This window comes from Lissotriton helveticus, chromosome 7 (genome assembly GCF_964261635.1).
Source record: "Lissotriton helveticus chromosome 7, aLisHel1.1, whole genome shotgun sequence".
NCBI lineage: Eukaryota > Metazoa > Chordata > Amphibia > Caudata > Salamandridae > Lissotriton > Lissotriton helveticus.
In genome coordinates this window covers 1,949,878,847-1,949,899,230 of record NC_136068.1, presented here as the reverse complement: position 1 = coordinate 1,949,899,230, position 20,384 = coordinate 1,949,878,847, and the positions used below count along the sequence as shown (strand labels likewise).

Below are 20,384 nucleotides of genomic sequence, written 5' to 3'. Positions count from 1 at the left end.
TCCTGGTTATGACGACAGATCATTGAAGATGCAACCCAGCTGATCTGCTAGCTGCTTTCAAAAATTGATTTGGTCTACGGGAACCGATTTTATGACAATCTGAACTTTCCTGGCCTGCTCCACGGACCTGCCCCGGGCTCGAGTTGATGATTTGCCTGGGCGGTAATTGAACAACAGCGGTTGCCCCTGATCTGACTCTCCACCCTGGACGTGGCTTTCTGTTTCGCTTTTGGTCCGGATCCTTCTACGCCGCGGATTTGATCCCGCTGCCTAAGGACTGCTTTACTTCGTTTTCCTACTCCAGGGCCGGGACAGTACATCATTGCTTGGTGTGTGACGTGAGAAACACTGTCCTTTGGATGAGCATCTGTGAGTGACTTTAAAGTAGCCATTTTCACCAGATCTCAGGGTCGCCTCGGGGACATAGCTTCCAAGATGGCGGGCAAGCCCGAGGTTGAAAAGCGAAAGACCAAGACTATTCACCGTGGGGGCTCCATACAATCTAATGTCATGGATCGATACACCCATCCTAAGGGATCCCTCGGTGGAACGGGCAAGCATCCGGTGGACAAGGGAGATGATTCTACGGCAGACGACGACCTGACTCTGCACGATGTTATGGGCGCCATTGCGAGTATGAAGACCTCAATCGGTGAGCAGTATGAAACCCTGGCTCAAAAACTGGATACAGTGGCGATTTATGTCAACTTGATCAGGGCGGATTTAGCTAAAACGAACGAAAAAGTTAAATCCCTGGACTTGAAGACTTCTAGCCTCACGACGGATGTCTCCGACCTACAGACGGAGGTCCGTAATTTACGGTCCTCTAATGATTTCTTCTCCCGCCGTCTGGAGGATTTTGAAAGTCGTGCTAGGCGGAACAACGTCCGTATTGTGGGTGTCCCTGAGAATTCCGACAACTCAAATGTTGACCTCATCGTGGAAGACCTCATCGCCAACCACCTTGCACCCAAAGGCCTGAGTAAATTCTTTGCAGTGGAGCGGGCGCACAGAGTGCCGGGTGGTAAACCTAAGCTGGGTGCTACCCCGCGGCCCATAATCGCCAGGATATTCAATTTCCGTGATCTGGACGCTATCCTGCAGGCGTCACGCTTGGGTGGCCCCACAAAATTTGAGAATACGACGGTGAGTTTCTACCCAGACTTCACTCAGTTGGTGCATAAACAGAGGATGGGGTTTCAGGGAGTGAAGAGACGATTGAGAGACAGGGACATGAAATACGCAATGCTATTTCCAGCTCGGTTACGTGTGGTTCATGGAGATCGGACGTTCTTCTTTGATCACCCTGAGGCTGCAAGTGACTGGCTCGACAAGTTGCCCAGGCGGCAGGAACATCCTGAACACTCTGGTGGAGCCGAAGGTGGCCCGATGGAACAGGAATAGTAATGGGACTTGGTTCGCCGGACTCCATATAGATCTTTCAGCTATGGTTTGCGGATCCTTTAATTTGCCTTAATTGAGCTGGTTCTCCAGGGGTGGCGGAGGACGTGGGTCTCTTCCTCCTCCGGGGTTTCTTTTCGTAGATTAGTTATTTGCTAGGGCGACAGGCACACTGCAAGTTGGGGGGGCCTTTGAGTCTAACGCAGGGGTGCAGGGTGGGGGTTTTGTTTCTGGGGTTGATTGGGGGGAGGAGGGGGGGAAGTTGTTTTTTGTTTGGTTCATTTCAAGGCACTGTATCGATGGACTTTTGGACTTGGCTGTTGCGACTAATGTGGGGTGGATGCTGCGACCATGTTCGGGATGGGGGGTAGGGGGCTAAAATTGTTATGTTGGAATGTTAATGGGTTGGGGGACAGGATAAAACGTGGTGTGGTGTTACAACTTTTGAGACGTCTTTCCCCTGATATCGTGCTGTTGCAAGAGACACACTTGATAGGCAATACATGTCATGCTATGAATCGAAGGGGCTACCGTCTCCTAGCACACTCCGGTTTCACCCCTGGCTCTAGGGGGGCGGGTATCCTGGTCAGGGCCTCCCTCCCCATTGAGATCGATGCCGTCATTCTTGACGACAGGGGGCGATACGCTGCCATTACTGGACGGTGGGAGGGGAAAGTCATCTCTCTGCTCTCCGTTTATGTCCCACCTGGCCTTCAGACTACGACCTTTGCTGATCTGTGGAGGGTGATACTGGGGCTCCCAGAAGGCATTCTTGTGGTGGGCGGCGATTTCAACTCAGTGGTCTCCGGGAATAGCGATCGCTACCCCCCTAGGGATCTTGGGAGGTCCCAGTCTTGGCTGGGTGGCTTCCTTGACACTCTGGGATTGATAGACTGCTGGAGGCTGCTGCAGACTGGACAATTGCAATACACCTTTCACTCTGGCGCACACGGTAGCCTCTCGAGACTAGACTATATCCTGATGCCCGCAACACAGGCCCCGTTGGTTAAAGAAATCAGACACTTGGCTAGGGGTATTTCAGATCACCCCCCCTTATGGCTTGTAATGGAAACTGTGCCGGGAACTGAGGGCCGGGTGGCCCCGATCAACCCTTGGTATCTCCGTGACCCTAAGATCCGAACGGAATTGATCAAATCACTTGACCATTATTTTGTGGATAATGTGGGGTCTGTGTCATCGTCTGTCTCGCTATGGGAAGCCTAAAACAAGCCTATAAGACCGTCATCCGCGGCCACGCCTTATCGTTAATTAATAATGCTAAGAAGCGTAAGAGCGAGGCAGTGGTCCGACTTGAAACTGAGATATCAGATATAGAAAGAGACCTGGAATCTGATGTTACCCAGGACAGGTTGCACCTACTCAGCCTCAAACAAACTGACTATAGAGCATTGGTCACTGATGCCGCTAAGGTGATGAGTAGGGAGCAGCAAGGCCGTTTGTATGACGTGGGAGATAAGGCCGGAAAGTTGATTGCTTCGTTGGACAGGAAGGAGAGGGCTAGTCGTGTGGTTCCTTTGATTGAGAAGGCGGATGGTGTGAGAGTGACTGACCCAATTGAGATTGTGGAGTGTTTTTCTGAGTATTTCCAAACTGTGTACTCCCCAGTATCGGATAGCCCGGAACAGGACTCGCATCTGCTTCTTAGGGACATTGCCTTGCCCTGCTTGTCGGATCTGGATAGGGAACTGATGGACGCGACACTCTCCGTTGAGGAGGTCGCGGCCGTGGTCCGCTCTGTGAGATCTGGGAAGGCCACGGGTCCGAATGGACTTCCCATCGAAATTTATAAGCTACGTCCAGATAAAATAGCACCACATCTTCGCTCTATGTTTTTAGAATCGCTAGAAGCGGGTACCCTCCCTTATGATCAACGACTTGCATCTATCGTTGTGATTCATAAGGAGGGGAAGCCACGGGATTGCTGCGTGTCGTACAGGCCCATCTCGCTCTTAAACGCCGAGCCTAAGAACCGTGCAAAAGTGCTTGCGAATCGCTTAATAACTGTTATCTGCGACCTGATCCATCCGGATCAGTCCGGATTCATTCCGCACCGTAATATGGCACTGAACCTTCGGCGTCTACATGGCGCCCTTGCGAGAGCGTCCTCGCTGCGTGAATCGGCCATTTTGGCCTCTTTGGACGCCACAATGGCGTTTGATACGCTGGAATGGCCATACCTTTGGGCTGCCCTCGCCAAGTTTGGTTTTGGCCCTGTCTTCATCAGTTGGGTGAAATTACTGTATCATGACCCCTTGGCTCAGGTGGTCGTTAATGGTCGTGTCTCTGGCTCATTTTCTCTCGGGAGGGGTACTCACCAGGGGTGCCCGTTGTCCCCGCTTCTTTTTGCCCTTGCTTTGGAACCCTTGGCGGCTTGGCTGAGGTGGGAACTGTCAATGAAGGGTATACGTTGGACCCCTGACTTCGAGGACAGAGTGTCGCTCTATGCTGACGACATCCTTTTATACCTCACGTCACCTTGGAAGTCGCTAATAGTGCTATTTGATGTATTGACTTCCTTCGGTAAAATCTCTGGCCTTGTGATCAATGGTCCAAGTCCTGCGTGTACGTTCTCTTGGGAGATTCTCCTCTCTTGCCGCGTGGGTGCCCAATACAGGTGGTATGCGTGGGTTTCAAATACTTGGGGGTGTTCATCACCCTGGATCCTGTGGTTCGCTTTGAACGTAACCTGCTACCCCCGCTTCAGCGCCTACGGTCTGATGTTGAGGCATGGCGTAGACTTCCGTTGTCCCCGCTCGGACGAGCGGCTCTATTCAAGATGACGTCACTGCCCCGATTTCTATATGCCCTTCAGAATACTTTTGATACTATCCCGGCCAGTTACTTTCGAGAGGTAGAATGCTTGCAGAGACAACTGATATGGGGTGGGCGGTAACGCATAGCCCTTGCCAAGTTAACACTTCCTTGGTATGACGGTGGAATCGCTCTCCCGGATATTAAGCGCTACTACTGGGCCTCTCAGCTGGGGGCGATTAACCACGGCATGTACGACCCCGCGTCGAATCCCGCGTTCGAAATGGACAGATGGTTGCTGCCTGGTGGAGACTACAACAGGGCGCTTTATACGAAATCCGCTGGGAGGACGCTACCTGGCCCTACCAGGATAGCTGTGCAGGTATGGCATCGTGCTAATGATGCAATGGGATGGAAGGATAGACTTACACGCGCAACCCCTCTTTACGCTCCGAGAGGCTAGGCTCCCTGTGGAAGACGAAAGGTTTTGATCGGTGGGACGTTATCGGTATAGGCAGGGTGAATGATGTATGGACTAAGGATCGGGTTAAAACCTTTGAGGAATTGAGACTGGAGTATGACTTGAGTGACAAGGAGTTTTTTAGATATGCTCAGATCCGACACGCGTTGATGGCGGTTTCCCTCCGGGCACTACTGTTCCGCAGGCTTCGCCGCTTGAGGATCGGGTGCTTGACGGGCACGTTCCCGACAGTACGATTTCGCTTATTTACAAGAGGTTGATAAACAATAGGACCGACCTTCTACAACGCCTCAGGGAAGCTTGGACCGGTGATGGCTTGGAGTTAGATGACGAGGACTGGCATTCGGCCATATCCTCGCCGAAAGAGGTTGCAATTCCGGCCCGCCTCCGATTTGTACAGCTTAAGATTCTTCATAGGACCTATGTTACCAGTCCACACTTGGTCAGTATGGGTTATGCTTCGGACGGGCTGTGCAGGCGTGGTTGCGGCCTCTTGGGCACTTTTCTCCACATACTCTGGGAGTGCCCGGTGGTTGTTCATTTCTGGAATCGAGTGCAAGCAGTGATGGAAGAGGTCACGGGTGTTGCGTTGTTGCCTGAAGCTAGACGATGTTTGCTGAATGTTTGGGAACCCAATGACTATGATTTGGCCCAGACTCAGTGGGTGACCCTTGGCAATATGATCGCTAAGAGGGATATCGCCCAGTTGTGGGGCTCTCAGAGGCCGCCCACAGTCTTGGCATGGTAGGAAAATATGGATTGGTGCATGTTCAGAGAGAAGACGGTGTATGTTGCACGTGGCATGCCCCGCAAGTGGGGTAAGATTTGGGGTCGATGGAACTCCTACCGGGGAGACATCTGTACGCCTCTCTTCACACACTTAGTGGCGAATCCTTCTTCCCCTTGACCCGACATTCCTCCTATTGTGGTGCTTGGATTGTCTCCGGACTTGCTTTATCCCTCTTTCTTCCCATCCTGTAATGTCAATGTTTGTATTATGATCTTATGCTTTCCTCCCCGCAGGACGCTTCGCCATTCGATTGATTGTATTGCCTTGTTATTTTTTCTTGTTTATGTTGTTAAAAGTTTTAATAAAAAGAAATATAAAAAAAAATGTCTATGTTGCTAAGAAAGGTAGAGTGTTAATAGGATGGAAAGATCTAGCAAAAATAGGAGTGATATTGCAACCAGGGGCGAAGGAGCCCATAATCCTCAAAGAGGATCTGATAAACAGTATATGTACAGAGGATAAAAAAAATGTGGAGCACATACTGGAAAAGTACAAAAAAGTATTTAAAGATGAAATTGGGTGCGTAAAAAAGGTTTCACTCACAAGATAAAGTTAAAGGTGCAGTGCCCACAAAACATAAGGTAAGAAGTGTACCACTGTCAATCAAATGAGAATTGAAAAAAGTACTAGAAAAGTTGATCAGAGAAGGAGTAATAGAGGAAACGGATGAATCAGAATGGGTGTCAGCGATTGTTGTTTCCAAGAAAAGGAAGTCAGGCGAGATAAGACTGTGTGTGGACCTCAGGTCACTTAACAAAAACATACTAATAAATTGCCACACACTCCTGAGGATTCAAGAAATCCTGCAGTCAGTCACCGGTTCCAGGTATTTTACTCTCATAGACTTAAAAGCTGCCTACCACCAGGTGTGTTTGACAGAAGAGTCAAAGAAGTTGACCACATTTATAACACCTTATGGGGCATACAGGTACATTAGGTTACCTTTTGGTCTGGCTTCTTCATCGGGGGTATTCCAAAAACGAATGGACATCTTATTCAGAGAACTAGAAGGAGAAAAGACTTTTCAGGATGATATTCTTATACATTCAAAAACAGAACAGGAACATCTGGAAACTCTGGACAAGGTGCTGAGAACGCTTGAGAGTAGAGGGATGACTGTCTCGAAGGAGAAGTGCAAGTTCATGGTAGACAAAATTGAATATCTGGGCCATGTCTGAACATCTGATGGCATAACAGCCAAGGATGATCTGGTGGAGGCAATAGGGGAAGCTCCTGAACCCAAAGATAAAGAGACCTTAAAATCTTTCCTAGGGCTCAGTGAGTATTATTCCAGATTCATCCAGGGGTATGCAGGCAAGATTGAACCGTTGAGGAAGTTGCTAAGGAACAATGTGAGCTACAAATGGAGAAGTGAACAAGAACAAGCCTTTGCAACCATAAAAGATGACATCACAAAGGCTCCTGCATTGAAACCTTATAACCCAGAAATTGAAAACATCATCACAGTTGATGCCAGCGCAAAAGGAATTGGTGCTGTATTCTGCTAAGTTCAGGGCAAAGATGAAAATACCATATCGTTCATATCAAGGAGGCTCAGTGAAACAGAGGTGAACTATAGCACAATTGAACGCGAGACACGCGCATGTGTATGGGCTGTGCACAAATTGAAAGATTATCTGTGGGGCAAAAGTTTCATTATAGTAACAGATCATAAACCATTGGTCTATATGATGGATGGTGAAGGACGGGGGAATGGTAAAGCCAGTTCCTGATTGATAAGACTGCTTTCGAAACTGCAAGAGTACACTTTTAGTGTACGGCACATAAAAGGTGGAAAGAACTGCAGAACGGACTGTTTATCTCGCCTGCCTGTGAGCAAACAACCTGAATGCACGCTTGATGACACGGAGTGTGGAGTGGCTTGGGTTGACGCCACTTTAATGTGTAGTGGATCAATAACGGAGGAAGAATGGCTGATAAACCAGGTGAAAAACAAAGTAATGGAGAAAGTGATAGGATATGTAAAAACCAAATGGCCTCCAATAAGGAATCTGGAAAATTAGCTTAAAAGTTACCAACAGGTTGAAAGTGAACTGACCATAAAAAGTGGGTTTTTGAAAAGAGGTGAGCTTTTCATTCCACCGGAAGGGCTGAGGAGGAAAATAATACAGTTGGCCCACAAAGGACACCCAGGTAGCAGTGCGACTAGGAGAATTTTAAGATCACACTACTGGTGGCCAGCAGTGGAATCTGAGGTGAAAGAATACATAGACAGATGTGAACAATGTTTAAAAGCAGACAAACACTGGAAATTAAGGAAAGCAGAGTTACAAATGGTAGAGATTCCAAACAGTCCATGGTCCAAGATCGCAATAGACTTTGCAGGGCTATTTGATGTATTAGAGGATGGAAGTAGACATATAATTGTATTGACTGACTACTATTCAAAGTGGGTACATTATAAGTTTGTAAGTAATGTGACAACAAGTGTTGTGATAAAATTCTTAAAAGAGGTGTTTGATGTAGAAGGGCAGCCAAAAATCATTGTCTCCGACAATGGAACACAGTTAGTGTCCAGAGAAATGATTGAATGTATGCAGCATGTTGGGATCAAGCAAGAAAAAACGCCACTCTATAGTCCAAAGAGCAACGGACAGGTGTAGAGGGTGAACAAGTTCATAAAAGAAGGGATTCAATTGGCTGTTGCATCCAAATTTAATGTGAAAGATTTCATTCGTGAAGAGATAAATACATATAACAGCACACCAAATGACACGACAGGACATACACCATTTTTCCTAATGAGGGGAAGAAAGTGTAATAGTGTGATTACTCCCAAATTCAACAATTGGTTCAGAAGTGAGGTCACACAAGAGGTGATAAATGATAACGTTCTCAGGGTCAAAGAGCGTATTGTTGAAAAACAAATACGAACTAAAAGATATTCTCACCTGTCCAACAAGGTGGGAGGAAAAGAAATAGAACAAGGTGACTGGGTACTAGTCAAAAAACCCTTTAAAGTGTCAAAGGGAGAGTCAGTATATAGCAACCCCGTTAGAGTGTGTGAAGCATCGCGGGGAGCCGAGTGCGTGGAAGGTAAAGGTTGGAGGAGCAAGGATGATGTAGTCAAACTTAAAAAAGGTCAAGAAAAGATTATAATGAGAGGAAACGATGTTCAGGAAGAAAATCCTGATGACAGTGTCCTGGAATGGGAAAGTGTACCTGAAGATCAGAGTTCCCCTGTCTTAGATAGCTACACAAGCGTGAGCATGGGCAATGGTCTTGGTCAAAAGGAAAATATAGGGGAGAAATACAGTGCAGAGACAGACTTGAGTGTTGGTAGCCCAGTTGGTCCCAGAGTGGTGGAGGAATCCATAAGTGGTCACAGCCCAAGAAGCGGCCACACTTGTACCACGTATGCCAAAACTAGGTGAGGGAGTGAAGTCAGAATGCCTAAACGTTTTGAAGAATTTGTGACTGAATAATACATGTCATGACATTGATTTCCTTTTTTATGTTTTCGTTGGGGAAAAGGGAGATGTTGAGAAGGTAATAACATATGTACTGTACATGAAGTATGTTTTCTGTTTCCATTGTTTGCACGTCGCATGACGTCATCTCCGAATGCTCGGAGATTACTTATGTGACGTCACGAGGTTCGATTGCCAGATGCTGTTATCTCTGGCGGATAGCATTCCTTTATCTTTTGGCTCCCTGTGGGCCCTTATAAGTTAGAACTAATACAATAAATCTTGTAATTAAGACCTAGCTGGTGTCATCGAGTCCTTCCGACAACACGTCATGCATGGATTCGATGGGATGTGTCAGTGTGAGGCCCCTCTGCCAGTCTGGACACAGTGAGTGAAACTCACAGAGAGGAGCAAACACTACCCCTGAAGCGTCACTCTAAGGACAGTGGGGTCACTCATAGGCGGAGTGACCCGCGGGGTGTCACGCATGAGAAAGTGAAACCACCCGACCCTGGCGACGCACACAGCACGGTCCCAGCACCAACAATGAGCATGCGCAGAAAGCACTGTAGTGAAAGCACAGCGAGCATGCGCAGAGAGAACGACGGGTCACGATCCCGCGCATGCGTAGACTGCGGCTCTTGCGTACGAGTCAAAAGTTATGAATCTCTAAGACATGCGCAGACAGACAAAAGAAGCTCCACTTCAAGAACCAGGGACTGCGCATGCGCGTGCAGAGCTCACTGGAAGTTTCAGGGGCCGGCCACGGGAAACGCGCCTGCGCAATAGGAGTCCCGCAAAGCTAGTATATGTACCTGGAACTGCGCATGCGCAGAGATAGAACACGGGAACTCGCCGGCCCGCGCATGCGCAGTGGTCGCACTCCCTTTAGCATCCTTTATTCCCAGAGCCGGGCGGGGGCGCCAGCGCTGCGGTGACCCGGGGGTCGGTCTGCGAGGGGCGAGGTCCGCCTGAGCCCTCCGGGGGGCGCCCTGCTCACTCCCTGCCACCAGCCAGGACCGAGGAGCATGTCTGAGGAGGGGCAGGACGAGGTAAGGATCACTGGTGGGGGTCTGCTCCCGTGAAGCACCGCGCCCCCCTGCTGAGAGTACAAGACAGAGGGACAGACAGGTGTGACCTCTTCACCCCGGCCAGGTGACCCCGTGTGTGACCTCTTCACCCCCAGCCAGGTGACCCCATGTGTCACCCCTTCACCCCAGCCAGGTGACCCCGTGTGTCACCCCTTCACCCCCTGCCAGGTGACCCCATGTGTCACCCCTTCACCCCCAGCCAGGTGACCCCATGTGTGACCCCTTCACCCCCAGCCAGGTGACCCCATGTGTGACCTCTTCACCCCCAGCCAGGTGACCCCATGTGTCACCCCTTCACCCCAGCCAGGTGACCCCGTGTGTCACCCCTTCACCCCCTGCCAGGTGACCCCATGTGTCACCCCTTCACCCCCAGCCAGGTGACCCCATGTGTGACCCCTTCACCCCCAGCCAGGTGACCCCATGTGTGACCCCTTCACCCCCAGCCAGGTGACCCCATGTGTCACCCCTTCACCCCAGCCAGGTGACCCCGTGTGTCACCCCTTCACCCCCTGCCAGGTGACCCCATGTGTCACCCCTTCACCCCCAGCCAGGTGACCCCATGTGTGACCCCTTCACCCCCAGCCAGGTGACCCCATGTGTGACCCCTTCACCCCCAGCCAGGTGACCCCATGTGTCACCCCTTCACCCCAGCCAGGTGACCCCGTGTGTCACCCCTTCACCCCCAGCCAGGTGACCCCGTGTGTGACCCCTTCACCCCCAGCCAGGTGACCCCATGTGTCACCCCTTCACCCCAGCCAGGTGACCCCGTGTGTCACCCCTTCACCCCCTGCCAGGTGACCCCATGTGTCACCCCTTCACCCCCAGCCAGGTGACCCCATGTGTGACCCCTTCACCCCCAGCCAGGTGACCCCATGTGTGACCCCTTCACCCCCAGCCAGGTGACCCCATGTGTGACCCCTTCACCCCCAGCCAGGTGACCCCGTGTGTGACCCCTTCACCCCCAGCCAGGTGCCCCCATGTGTGACCCCTTCACCCCCAGCCAGGTGACCCCATGTGTGACCCCTTCACCCCCAGCCAGGTGACCCCATGTGTGACCCCTTCACCCCCAGCCAGGTGACCCCATGTGTCACCTCTTCACCCCAGCCAGGTGACCCCGTGTGTGACCCCTTTACCCCAGCCAGGTGACCCCGTGTGTGACCTCTTCACCCCCAGCCAGGTGACCCCGTGTGTGACCTCTTCACCCCCAGCCAGGTGACCCCGTGTGTGACCCCTTCACCCCCAGCCAGGTGACCCCATGTGTGACCCCTTCACCCCCAGCCAGGTGACCCCGTGTGTGACCCCTTCACCCCCAGCCAGGTGACCCCGTGTGTGACCCCTTCACCCCCAGCCAGGTGACCCCATGTGTGACCCCTTCACCCCCAGCCAGGTGACCCCGTGTGTGACCCCTTCACCCCCAGCCAGGTGACCCCGTGTGTGACCCCTTCACTGCCAGCCAGGTGACCCCATGTGTGACCCCTTCACCCCCAGCCAGGTGACCCCATGTGTCACCTCTTCACCCCAGCCAGGTGACCCCATGTGTGACCTCTTCACCCCAGCCAGGTGACCCCATGTGTGACCTCTTCACCCCAGCCAGGTGACCCCATGTGTGACCTCTTCACCCCAGCCAGGTGACCCCATGTGTGACCTCTTCACCCCAGCCAGGTGACCCCATGTGTGACCCCTTCACCCCAGCCAGGTGACCCCATGTGTGACCTCTTCACCCCGGCCAGGTGACCCCATGTGTGACCCCTTCACCCCCAGCCAGGTGACCCCATGTGTGACCCCTTCACCCCCAGCCAGGTGACCCCATGTGTCACCTCTTCACCCCAGCCAGGTGACCCCGTGTGTCACCCCTTCACCCCAGCCAGGTGACCCCATGTGTGACCCCTTCACCCCCAGCCAGGTGACCCCATGTGTGACCCCTTCACCCCCAGCCAGGTGACCCCATGTGTGACCTCTTCACCCCAGCCAGGTGACCCCATGTGTGACCTCTTCACCCCAGCCAGGTGACCCCATGTGTGACCTCTTCACCCCAGCCAGGTGACCCCATGTGTGACCCCTTCACCCCCAGCCAGGTGACCCCATGTGTGACCCCTTTACCCCAGCCAGGTGACCCCGTGTGTGACCCCTTCACCCCCAGCCAGGTGACCCCATGTGTGACCCCTTCACCCCCAGCCAGGTGACCCCGTGTGTGACCCCTTCACCCCCAGCCAGGTGACCCCGTGTGTGACCCCTTCACCCCCAGCCAGGTGACCCCATGTGTGACCCCTTCACCCCCAGCCAGGTGACCCCATGTGTGACCTCTTCACCCCAGCCAGGTGACCCCATGTGTGACCTCTTCACCCCAGCCAGGTGACCCCATGTGTGACCCCTTCACCCCAGCCAGGTGACCCCATGTGTGACCTCTTCACCCCGGCCAGGTGACCCCATGTGTGACCCCTTCACCCCCAGCCAGGTGACCCCATGTGTGACCCCTTCACCCCCAGCCAGGTGACCCCATGTGTCACCTCTTCACCCCAGCCAGGTGACCCCGTGTGTCACCCCTTCACCCCAGCCAGGTGACCCCATGTGTGACCCCTTCACCCCCAGCCAGGTGACCCCATGTGTGACCCCTTCACCCCCAGCCAGGTGACCCCATGTGTGACCTCTTCACCCCAGCCAGGTGACCCCATGTGTGACCTCTTCACCCCAGCCAGGTGACCCCATGTGTGACCCCTTCACCCCAGCCAGGTGACCCCATGTGTGACCTCTTCACCCCGGCCAGGTGACCCCATGTGTGACCTCTTCACCCCAGCCAGGTGACCCCATGTGTGACCTCTTCACCCCCAGCCAGGTGACCCCATGTGTGACCCCTTCACCCCCAGCCAGGTGACCCCATGTGTGACCCCTTCACCCCCAGCCAGGTGACCCCATGTGTCACCTCTTCACCCCAGCCAGGTGACCCCGTGTGTCACCCCTTCACCCCAGCCAGGTGACCCCGTGTGTGACCCCTTCACCCCCAGCCAGGTGACCCCATGTGTGACCCCTTCACCCCCAGCCAGGTGACCCCGTGTGTGACCCCTTCACCCCCAGCCAGGTGACCCCATGTGTGACCCCTTCACCCCCAGCCAGGTGACCCCATGTGTCACCTCTTCACCCCAGCCAGGTGACCCCATGTGTCACCCCTTCACCCCCAGCCAGGTGACCCCATGTGTGACCCCTTCACCCCAGCCAGGTGACCCCATGTGTGACCTCTTCACCCCGGCCAGGTGACCCCATGTGTGACCTCTTCACCCCAGCCAGGTGACCCCATGTGTGACCTCTTCACCCCCAGCCAGGTGACCCCATGTGTGACCCCTTCACCCCCAGCCAGGTGACCCCATGTGTGACCCCTTCACCCCCAGCCAGGTGACCCCATGTGTCACCTCTTCACCCCAGCCAGGTGACCCCGTGTGTCACCCCTTCACCCCAGCCAGGTGACCCCATGTGTGACCCCTTCACCCCAGCCAGGTGACCCCATGTGTGACCTCTTCACCCCGGCCAGGTGACCCCATGTGTGACCTCTTCACCCCAGCCAGGTGACCCCATGTGTGACCTCTTCACCCCCAGCCAGGTGACCCCATGTGTGACCCCTTCACCCCCAGCCAGGTGACCCCGTGTGTGACCCCTTCACCCCCAGCCAGGTGACCCTGTGTGTGACCTCTTCACCCCCAGCCAGGTGACCCCGTGTGTGACCTCTTCACCCCCAGCCAGGTGACCCCGTGTGTGACCCCTTCACCCCCAGCCAGGTGACCCCATGTGTGACCCCTTCACCCCCAGCCAGGTGACCCCGTGTGTGACCCCTTCACCCCCAGCCAGGTGACCCCATGTGTGACCCCTTCACCCCCAGCCAGGTGACCCCATGTGTGACCTCTTCACCCCAGCCAGGTGACCCCATGTGTGACCCCTTCACCCCAGCCAGGTGACCCCATGTGTGACCTCTTCACCCCGGCCAGGTGACCCCATGTGTGACCTCTTCACCCCAGCCAGGTGACCCCATGTGTGACCTCTTCACCCCCAGCCAGGTGACCCCATGTGTGACCCCTTCACCCCCAGCCAGGTGACCCCATGTGTGACCCCTTCACCCCCAGCCAGGTGACCCCATGTGTCACCTCTTCACCCCAGCCAGGTGACCCCGTGTGTCACCCCTTCACCCCAGCCAGGTGACCCCGTGTGTGACCCCTTCACCCCCAGCCAGGTGACCCCATGTGTGACCCCTTCACCCCCAGCCAGGTGACCCCGTGTGTGACCCCTTCACCCCCAGCCAGGTGACCCCGTGTGTGACCCCTTCACCCCCAGCCAGGTGACCCCATGTGTCACCTCTTCACCCCAGCCAGGTGACCCCATGTGTCACCCCTTCACCCCCAGCCAGGTGACCCCATGTGTGACCCCTTCACCCCAGCCAGGTGACCCCATGTGTGACCTCTTCACCCCGGCCAGGTGACCCCATGTGTGACCTCTTCACCCCAGCCAGGTGACCCCATGTGTGACCTCTTCACCCCCAGCCAGGTGACCCCATGTGTGACCCCTTCACCCCCAGCCAGGTGACCCCATGTGTGACCCCTTCACCCCCAGCCAGGTGACCCCATGTGTCACCTCTTCACCCCAGCTAGGTGACCCCGTGTGTCACCCCTTCACCCCAGCCAGGTGACCCCATGTGTGACCCCTTCACCCCAGCCAGGTGACCCCATGTGTGACCTCTTCACCCCGGCCAGGTGACCCCATGTGTGACCTCTTCACCCCCAGCCAGGTGACCCCATGTGTGACCTCTTCACCCCCAGCCAGGTGACCCCATGTGTGACCCCTTCACCCCCAGCCAGGTGACCCCGTGTGTGACCCCTTCACCCCCAGCCAGGTGACCCTGTGTGTGACCTCTTCACCCCCAGCCAGGTGACCCCGTGTGTGACCTCTTCACCCCCAGCCAGGTGACCCCATGTGTGACCTCTTCACCCCAACCAAGTGACCCCGTGTGTGACCCCTTCACTGCCAGCCAGGTGACCCCGTGTGTGACCTCTTCACCCCCAGCCAGGTGACCCCGTGTGTGACCTCTTCACCCCCAGCCAGGTGACCCCATGTGTGACCCCTTCACCCCCTGCCAGGTGACCCCATGTGTGACCTCTTCACCCCAACCAGGTGACCCCGTGTGTGACCCCTTCACTGCCAGCCAGGTGACCCCATGTGGGACCTCTTCACCCCCAGCCAGGTGACCCCATGTGTGACCCCTTCACCCCCAGCCAGGTGACCCCATGTGTGACCTCTTCACCCCCAGCCAGGTGACCCCATGTGTGACCCCTTCACCCCAACCAAGTGACCCCATGTGTGACCTCTTCACCCCAACCAAGTGACCCCATGTGTGACCTCTTCACCCCCTGCCAGGTGACCCCGTGTGTGACCCCTTCACTGCCAGCCAGGTGACCCCGTGTGTGACCTCTTCACCCCCAGCCAGGTGACCCCGTGTGTGACCTCTTCACCCCCAGCCAGGTGACCCCATGTGTGACCCCTTCACCCCCTGCCAGGTGACCCCATGTGTGACCCCTTCACCCCCTGCCAGGTGACCTTGTGTGTGACCCCTTCACTGCCAGCCAGGTGACCCCATGTGTGACCCCTTCACCCCCAGCCTGGTGACCCCATGTGTGACCCCTTCACCCCCAGCCAGGTGACCCCATGTGTGACCTCTTCACCCCAACCAAGTGACCCCATGTGTGACCTCTTCACCCCCTGCCAGGTGACCCCGTGTGTGACCCCTTCACTGCCAGCCAGGTGACCCCGTGTGTGACCTCTTCACCCCCAGCCAGGTGACCCCGTGTGTGACCTCTTCACCCCCAGCCAGGTGACCCCATGTGTGACCCCTTCACCCCCTGCCAGGTGACCCCGTGTGTGACCCCTTCACTGCCAGCCAGGTGACCCCATGTGTGACCCCTTCACCCCCAGCCAGGTGACCCCATGTGTGACCTCTTCACCCCCAGCCAGGTGACCCCATGTGTGACCCCTTCACCCCCAACCAAGTGACCCCATGTGTGACCTCTTCACCCCCTGCCAGGTGACCCCGTGTGTGACCCCTTCACTGCCAGCCAGGTGACCCCGTGTGTGACCTCTTCACCCCCAGCCAGGTGACCCCGTGTGTGACCTCTTCACCCCCAGCCAGGTGACCCCATGTGTGACCCCTTCACCCCCTGCCAGGTGACCCCGTGTGTGACCCCTTCACTGCCAGCCAGGTGACCCCATGTGTGACCCCTTCACCCCCAGCCAGGTGACCCCGTGTGTGACCCCTTCACTGCCAGCCAGGTGACCCCGTGTGTGACCTCTTCACCCCCAGCCAGGTGACCCCGTGTGTGACCTCTTCACCCCCAGCCAGGTGACCCCATGTGTGACCCCTTTACCCCAGCCAGGTGACCCCGTGTGTGACCTCTTCACCCCCAGCCAGGTGACCCCGTGTGTGACCTCTTCACCCCCAGCCAGGTGACCCCATGTGTGACCCCTTTACCCCAGCCAGGTGACCCCATGTGTGACCTCTTCCTGTATGGACTTGCACATTCTTTATACTTGTGTTCATGTTTAAAGAAGAACACAGGTTTTTCCAGAATAAGTGTTGCTGTTGAGTGAACGCCAATGTTTCTTAATTGTTTCCTTCATTTGGTTCTAAATGTTGGTGAATGTGCTCACACATATTATCTGTGGCTTGCCCTGTTTTTCTTTATCTTAGAAGAGAAGCCCCCTGTTGCTGTGTCTCGCTCTTTTCTCTGTCAATTTTTTTATCAGGTGTATAGGTCAGTGATTCTATTTTAATTTAGCTGTGTATGTTTTTCCCTCGGTTTGAAACGTTTTCCGGTGCGAGCAGTTGTGTTTTATTTGTAGGATTGGCCTCTGGTAGATCCTCTCTAAGGGTGTGCACTGTTACAATGGAGGAGGCTGCTCCTGTCTCTTGGTTTTGTGGAAACATTTGTGGTTAGGGCCCCATCTGATGCTGTTATCACCAGGTCTAAGAATAGGAGTTCCTGCTTGATCTCTGCTGTCCAATGACAGGTTACCTGGACCTCATCAATATATCGCCGCTATCATTTATTTTGTCTTCACGAGGATTATTCCCCAAATATTATCTATCTCAAACATGGGGATATACTGAAACACTGTCCTCACAGCAAAGTTGCTCCCCGTCGATGTTCTGTGCAGATGTTAAAAAATGGTGCCTTCAAATTTAGAAGAATTCTGTGCTAATTTTAGAAATGTCATAATAAATTTAAATGGGTGCTGCCTGGTATATTGTTTCTCTTAATATATTTGGTGTGGCTCTCAAATCTTCGTCCTGAGATTTGCTGGTGTAGAGAACTTCTACATTCAGCTCTATATTCAACTCTTCTTCTGGGTTAAATTCTATGTCCTTGAGGACATTTTACCGATGTTTAATATCTTTGATGTACAAAGGCATCTCATATACCAAAGGCCTCAAGCAGCACTCAACAAAGGTTGAGAGAGGTTCTAAGGTTGAACCTATTCCTGACACTATAGGTATAGGGCGTCAGCGGCTGGGATTCTATTTTTGTTTTACTTTTTGGTATGGTATTGAAATAAGAGATTCTGAGTCTCTTATTAGCCAGAAAGACTGCTTCCTTGTTAGTTATCCAATCATGTTCCTTAACATTCCCTACTCTCTACTTTTTGAAGAGTTTTGTTGGTCCTTTCATCTGACCGGAGTGCTGTACATGTTGCCCTGAAGTCTTCAATAGTTTGGGCTATAGCGGATCCTCCCTTGTCTGCTGGTTTGATCACTGTGTCATCTCTAGATTGTAAATTATTTAAGACTTTTTCTTCAATGGTGGCGATGTTCTGAAACCTGACTTCATCCACACTTATAGCTTCCTTGACTCGTATCACTGCTCGCTCAGAGGCTATACCTTCGGAGGGTATAGCATTTGTTGGAAGAGTGAAGAAGGGCTTGTTTTTCAGAGTGGTGTGTGATGTGGCCTCCTTGGTGTCTATGAGGAAAGCCTTGATCCACATTTTTCTGGAAACTGCTAGTTTGCATTTTAGACTGAGCTTGTCTGCTTTTATGGTGAGGACAAATCCAAGTTCTTTATTTAGGATGCTCTTTTCTTCAGCTGAAAAAGTATAAGGTGTCAGATTGACTACATGATCTGCAATCTTCTTGGCCCTGATTGAGGTTGTTGATCCCAGGTTTTGCCCCTGGTTACTATTTCTTCTGTTCTTCCCACCTGACCCTTCAATCTGTTTTTCTTCCCCTCCAACTGAAACATCCTTAAAAAGGACAGGTATTTTGTTGGAAGGGAGTTGTGTCCCTGAGGGGGTGGGGCATAAGGTGTTGGCCAGTAGTACGGGTGTGGAGGTGGGGGTGGTGGCGAAGGCAGGACAGGGAGGGGATATCCACTATTAACCCTTTCACTGCGACGGCTATTCCGCCGCAGTGCTAAGGGGCGGGGGGCCGCGCGGCACTCCCGCGCTTGTGACGGAACCGCTCCGTCACGGCCCTCGGGTGAGCTGTGCCTGTGACCCGCTCGCTCAATAGAACGCTCAGCGCAGGTGCGGAATTCGTGCCACGCAGGCGTGGCGAGCGGGCCGTGCCGGAACCGTTCCGTCACCAGCACAGCCCACCCGAGGGGCGTGACGGAACGGTTCCGTCACAAGCGTGGGAGGGGTTAAACCATCTCCCCTGTCTTTGGCTCTTCTTACTCTTGCTACTGGAGTTGTCACTACTCCCACCCACTGAGTCTGAGATGGTTGCCCAATCTTCGCAGGAATCCCCTGCTTTTGACTGCAATCGTTCATTCCGTTGTTTTATGTACTCATCTGCTGTATTTGGATACACCTTTAGTATGATCACATTTCTTTACATCTTTATGTTGTTTGGAAATCTTGCTCTGTGAGGAAAGCTTGTATCTAGAAAGCTCCCTGTGGACCTTATCTAGTGCCACCTTGCAGACTCCTATCTGGGTCTTCAGGTAGTATTCGCCTGCTTGAATTTTTTATGATCCTGCATCTGATAAGTCTCTAAGTGATGGCAGACACACCCCACATGACAACAAAGGGCCTGCTGAGCTGTTGTTTTGGAAGGCAGATGCATATTTATTTATTTTATTTTCGAAATTTTTATAGCGCAACAAATACCCTGGGGTGTCTCGGCGCTGAGGTGTCCTACAGAGGAGTCAGACTGTGTCCACCAAGAAGCAAGATGTTCAGCAGCCGGACCCTCAAAGAAAATTAACATGAATGTTAGGAAACTGCTTTTTGCAGACACCCACCATATTTTTGCACCCATAAGGCATACTAGAAGCTGGTTTTTAACTCTGACAGTGCTCTTACGCCTGATAACCAGGCCCAAGTGCCAGTTCTCTTTACCTAAAACTGAAGTGTAATTGGAATTCTCAGTTGACAGAAACCATACCTCCCTTTATGAGTCCCTGGTAAATGGTACCTGTGGTACCCAGTGCATAGTTGCTAAAAGGGTACCCAGGGCTTGCAGCATTATTTGTGCCACCCTGAGTGACCTAGGTAAGCCAACAACAGCAGGCATGCCATTGCTGCAGACTGCAGGAACGCTGCTCTGTTTGGACTGTGTCCTTACCATGAAGCTCTGCGAGTCGCATTACTGCCGGCTGCGCCCTGCGTTGTGTGTTGCTATTTCTACTTTTAAAAATCTTTATCTTCACTCTGGGAAATTGTTTTAAAATACCTTACACTCGTGTTAGAAGGTGCCTCAGCTCACCACTTCGCGGCACGCCTCTCGCTCCGACCCCATTCCACCGCAGCTGATTGCTGGTTGTGTGGAGGGTGGACTGGTAGAGCGAGACACGCCCCCCTCTGCCATGCCACGCCCCCTCTGCCTCGCTGGGGTATAAAAATTGGCTCCTATCAAGAACGCGCAGCAGATGTGCGCAGTGGGCGCGCCAAAGGCAAGCCCGTCTGCGCCCAGCCTGGCCCAGGGGCCACGGACTATGGCCAAATTTCAAGCTACACTCCTGAGACGCTAAAATCACTCAGACCGTCGGTGGAACCTTGCCCTCCCTTAGCCCTTACTACCCACGGCCGAATCATAACTAACGGCATCTCAACACCCCACAGAGTACGGTATTCCCACCGCCCCTACCTCACCCCCCCTGCAGATACCAAAATCACAGTTACCAAGCAAACCACCCTCCGTTTTATATACCTCAACATGCGTTCCCTGGCAAGACATGAACTAAATATCTTTCTGCTGCTTACGTCGGACAAACCAGATGTCCTTCTCGTCACCGAAACCTGGCTCACCCAGGACTCTCTGCCCGACATCTTAGCAGCTCTCCCATCCGACTATTACATCTTGTCGGTAAATCAGGCACCGGGGAAGGCGGGAGGAGGAGTCGCTGCCATAATCAACAAAAACTTTAAATTTACCGCCATGAGCCCTC

At 53.5% G+C, this 20,384-nt stretch overlaps 1 protein-coding gene across 4 annotated transcripts in view; it reads left to right on the top strand.

Moving 5' to 3' along the window:
- Positions 1-9,739: 9,739 nt before the first annotated feature.
- Positions 9,740-20,384, top strand: part of LOC144770966 (uncharacterized) — a 74,733-nt gene continuing 64,088 nt past the window's right edge. For 2 of the 4 annotated variants that reach the window (XM_078655829.1, XM_078655827.1), the window contains exon 1: positions 9,740-9,927. In XM_078655829.1, coding sequence (XP_078511955.1) covers positions 9,904-9,927 — 24 coding nt within the window. In that variant the 5' untranslated portion in view covers positions 9,740-9,903. The remainder of the gene's footprint in view (positions 9,928-20,384) is intronic. The other 2 variants (XM_078655826.1, XM_078655828.1) reach the window with 1 other exon arrangement.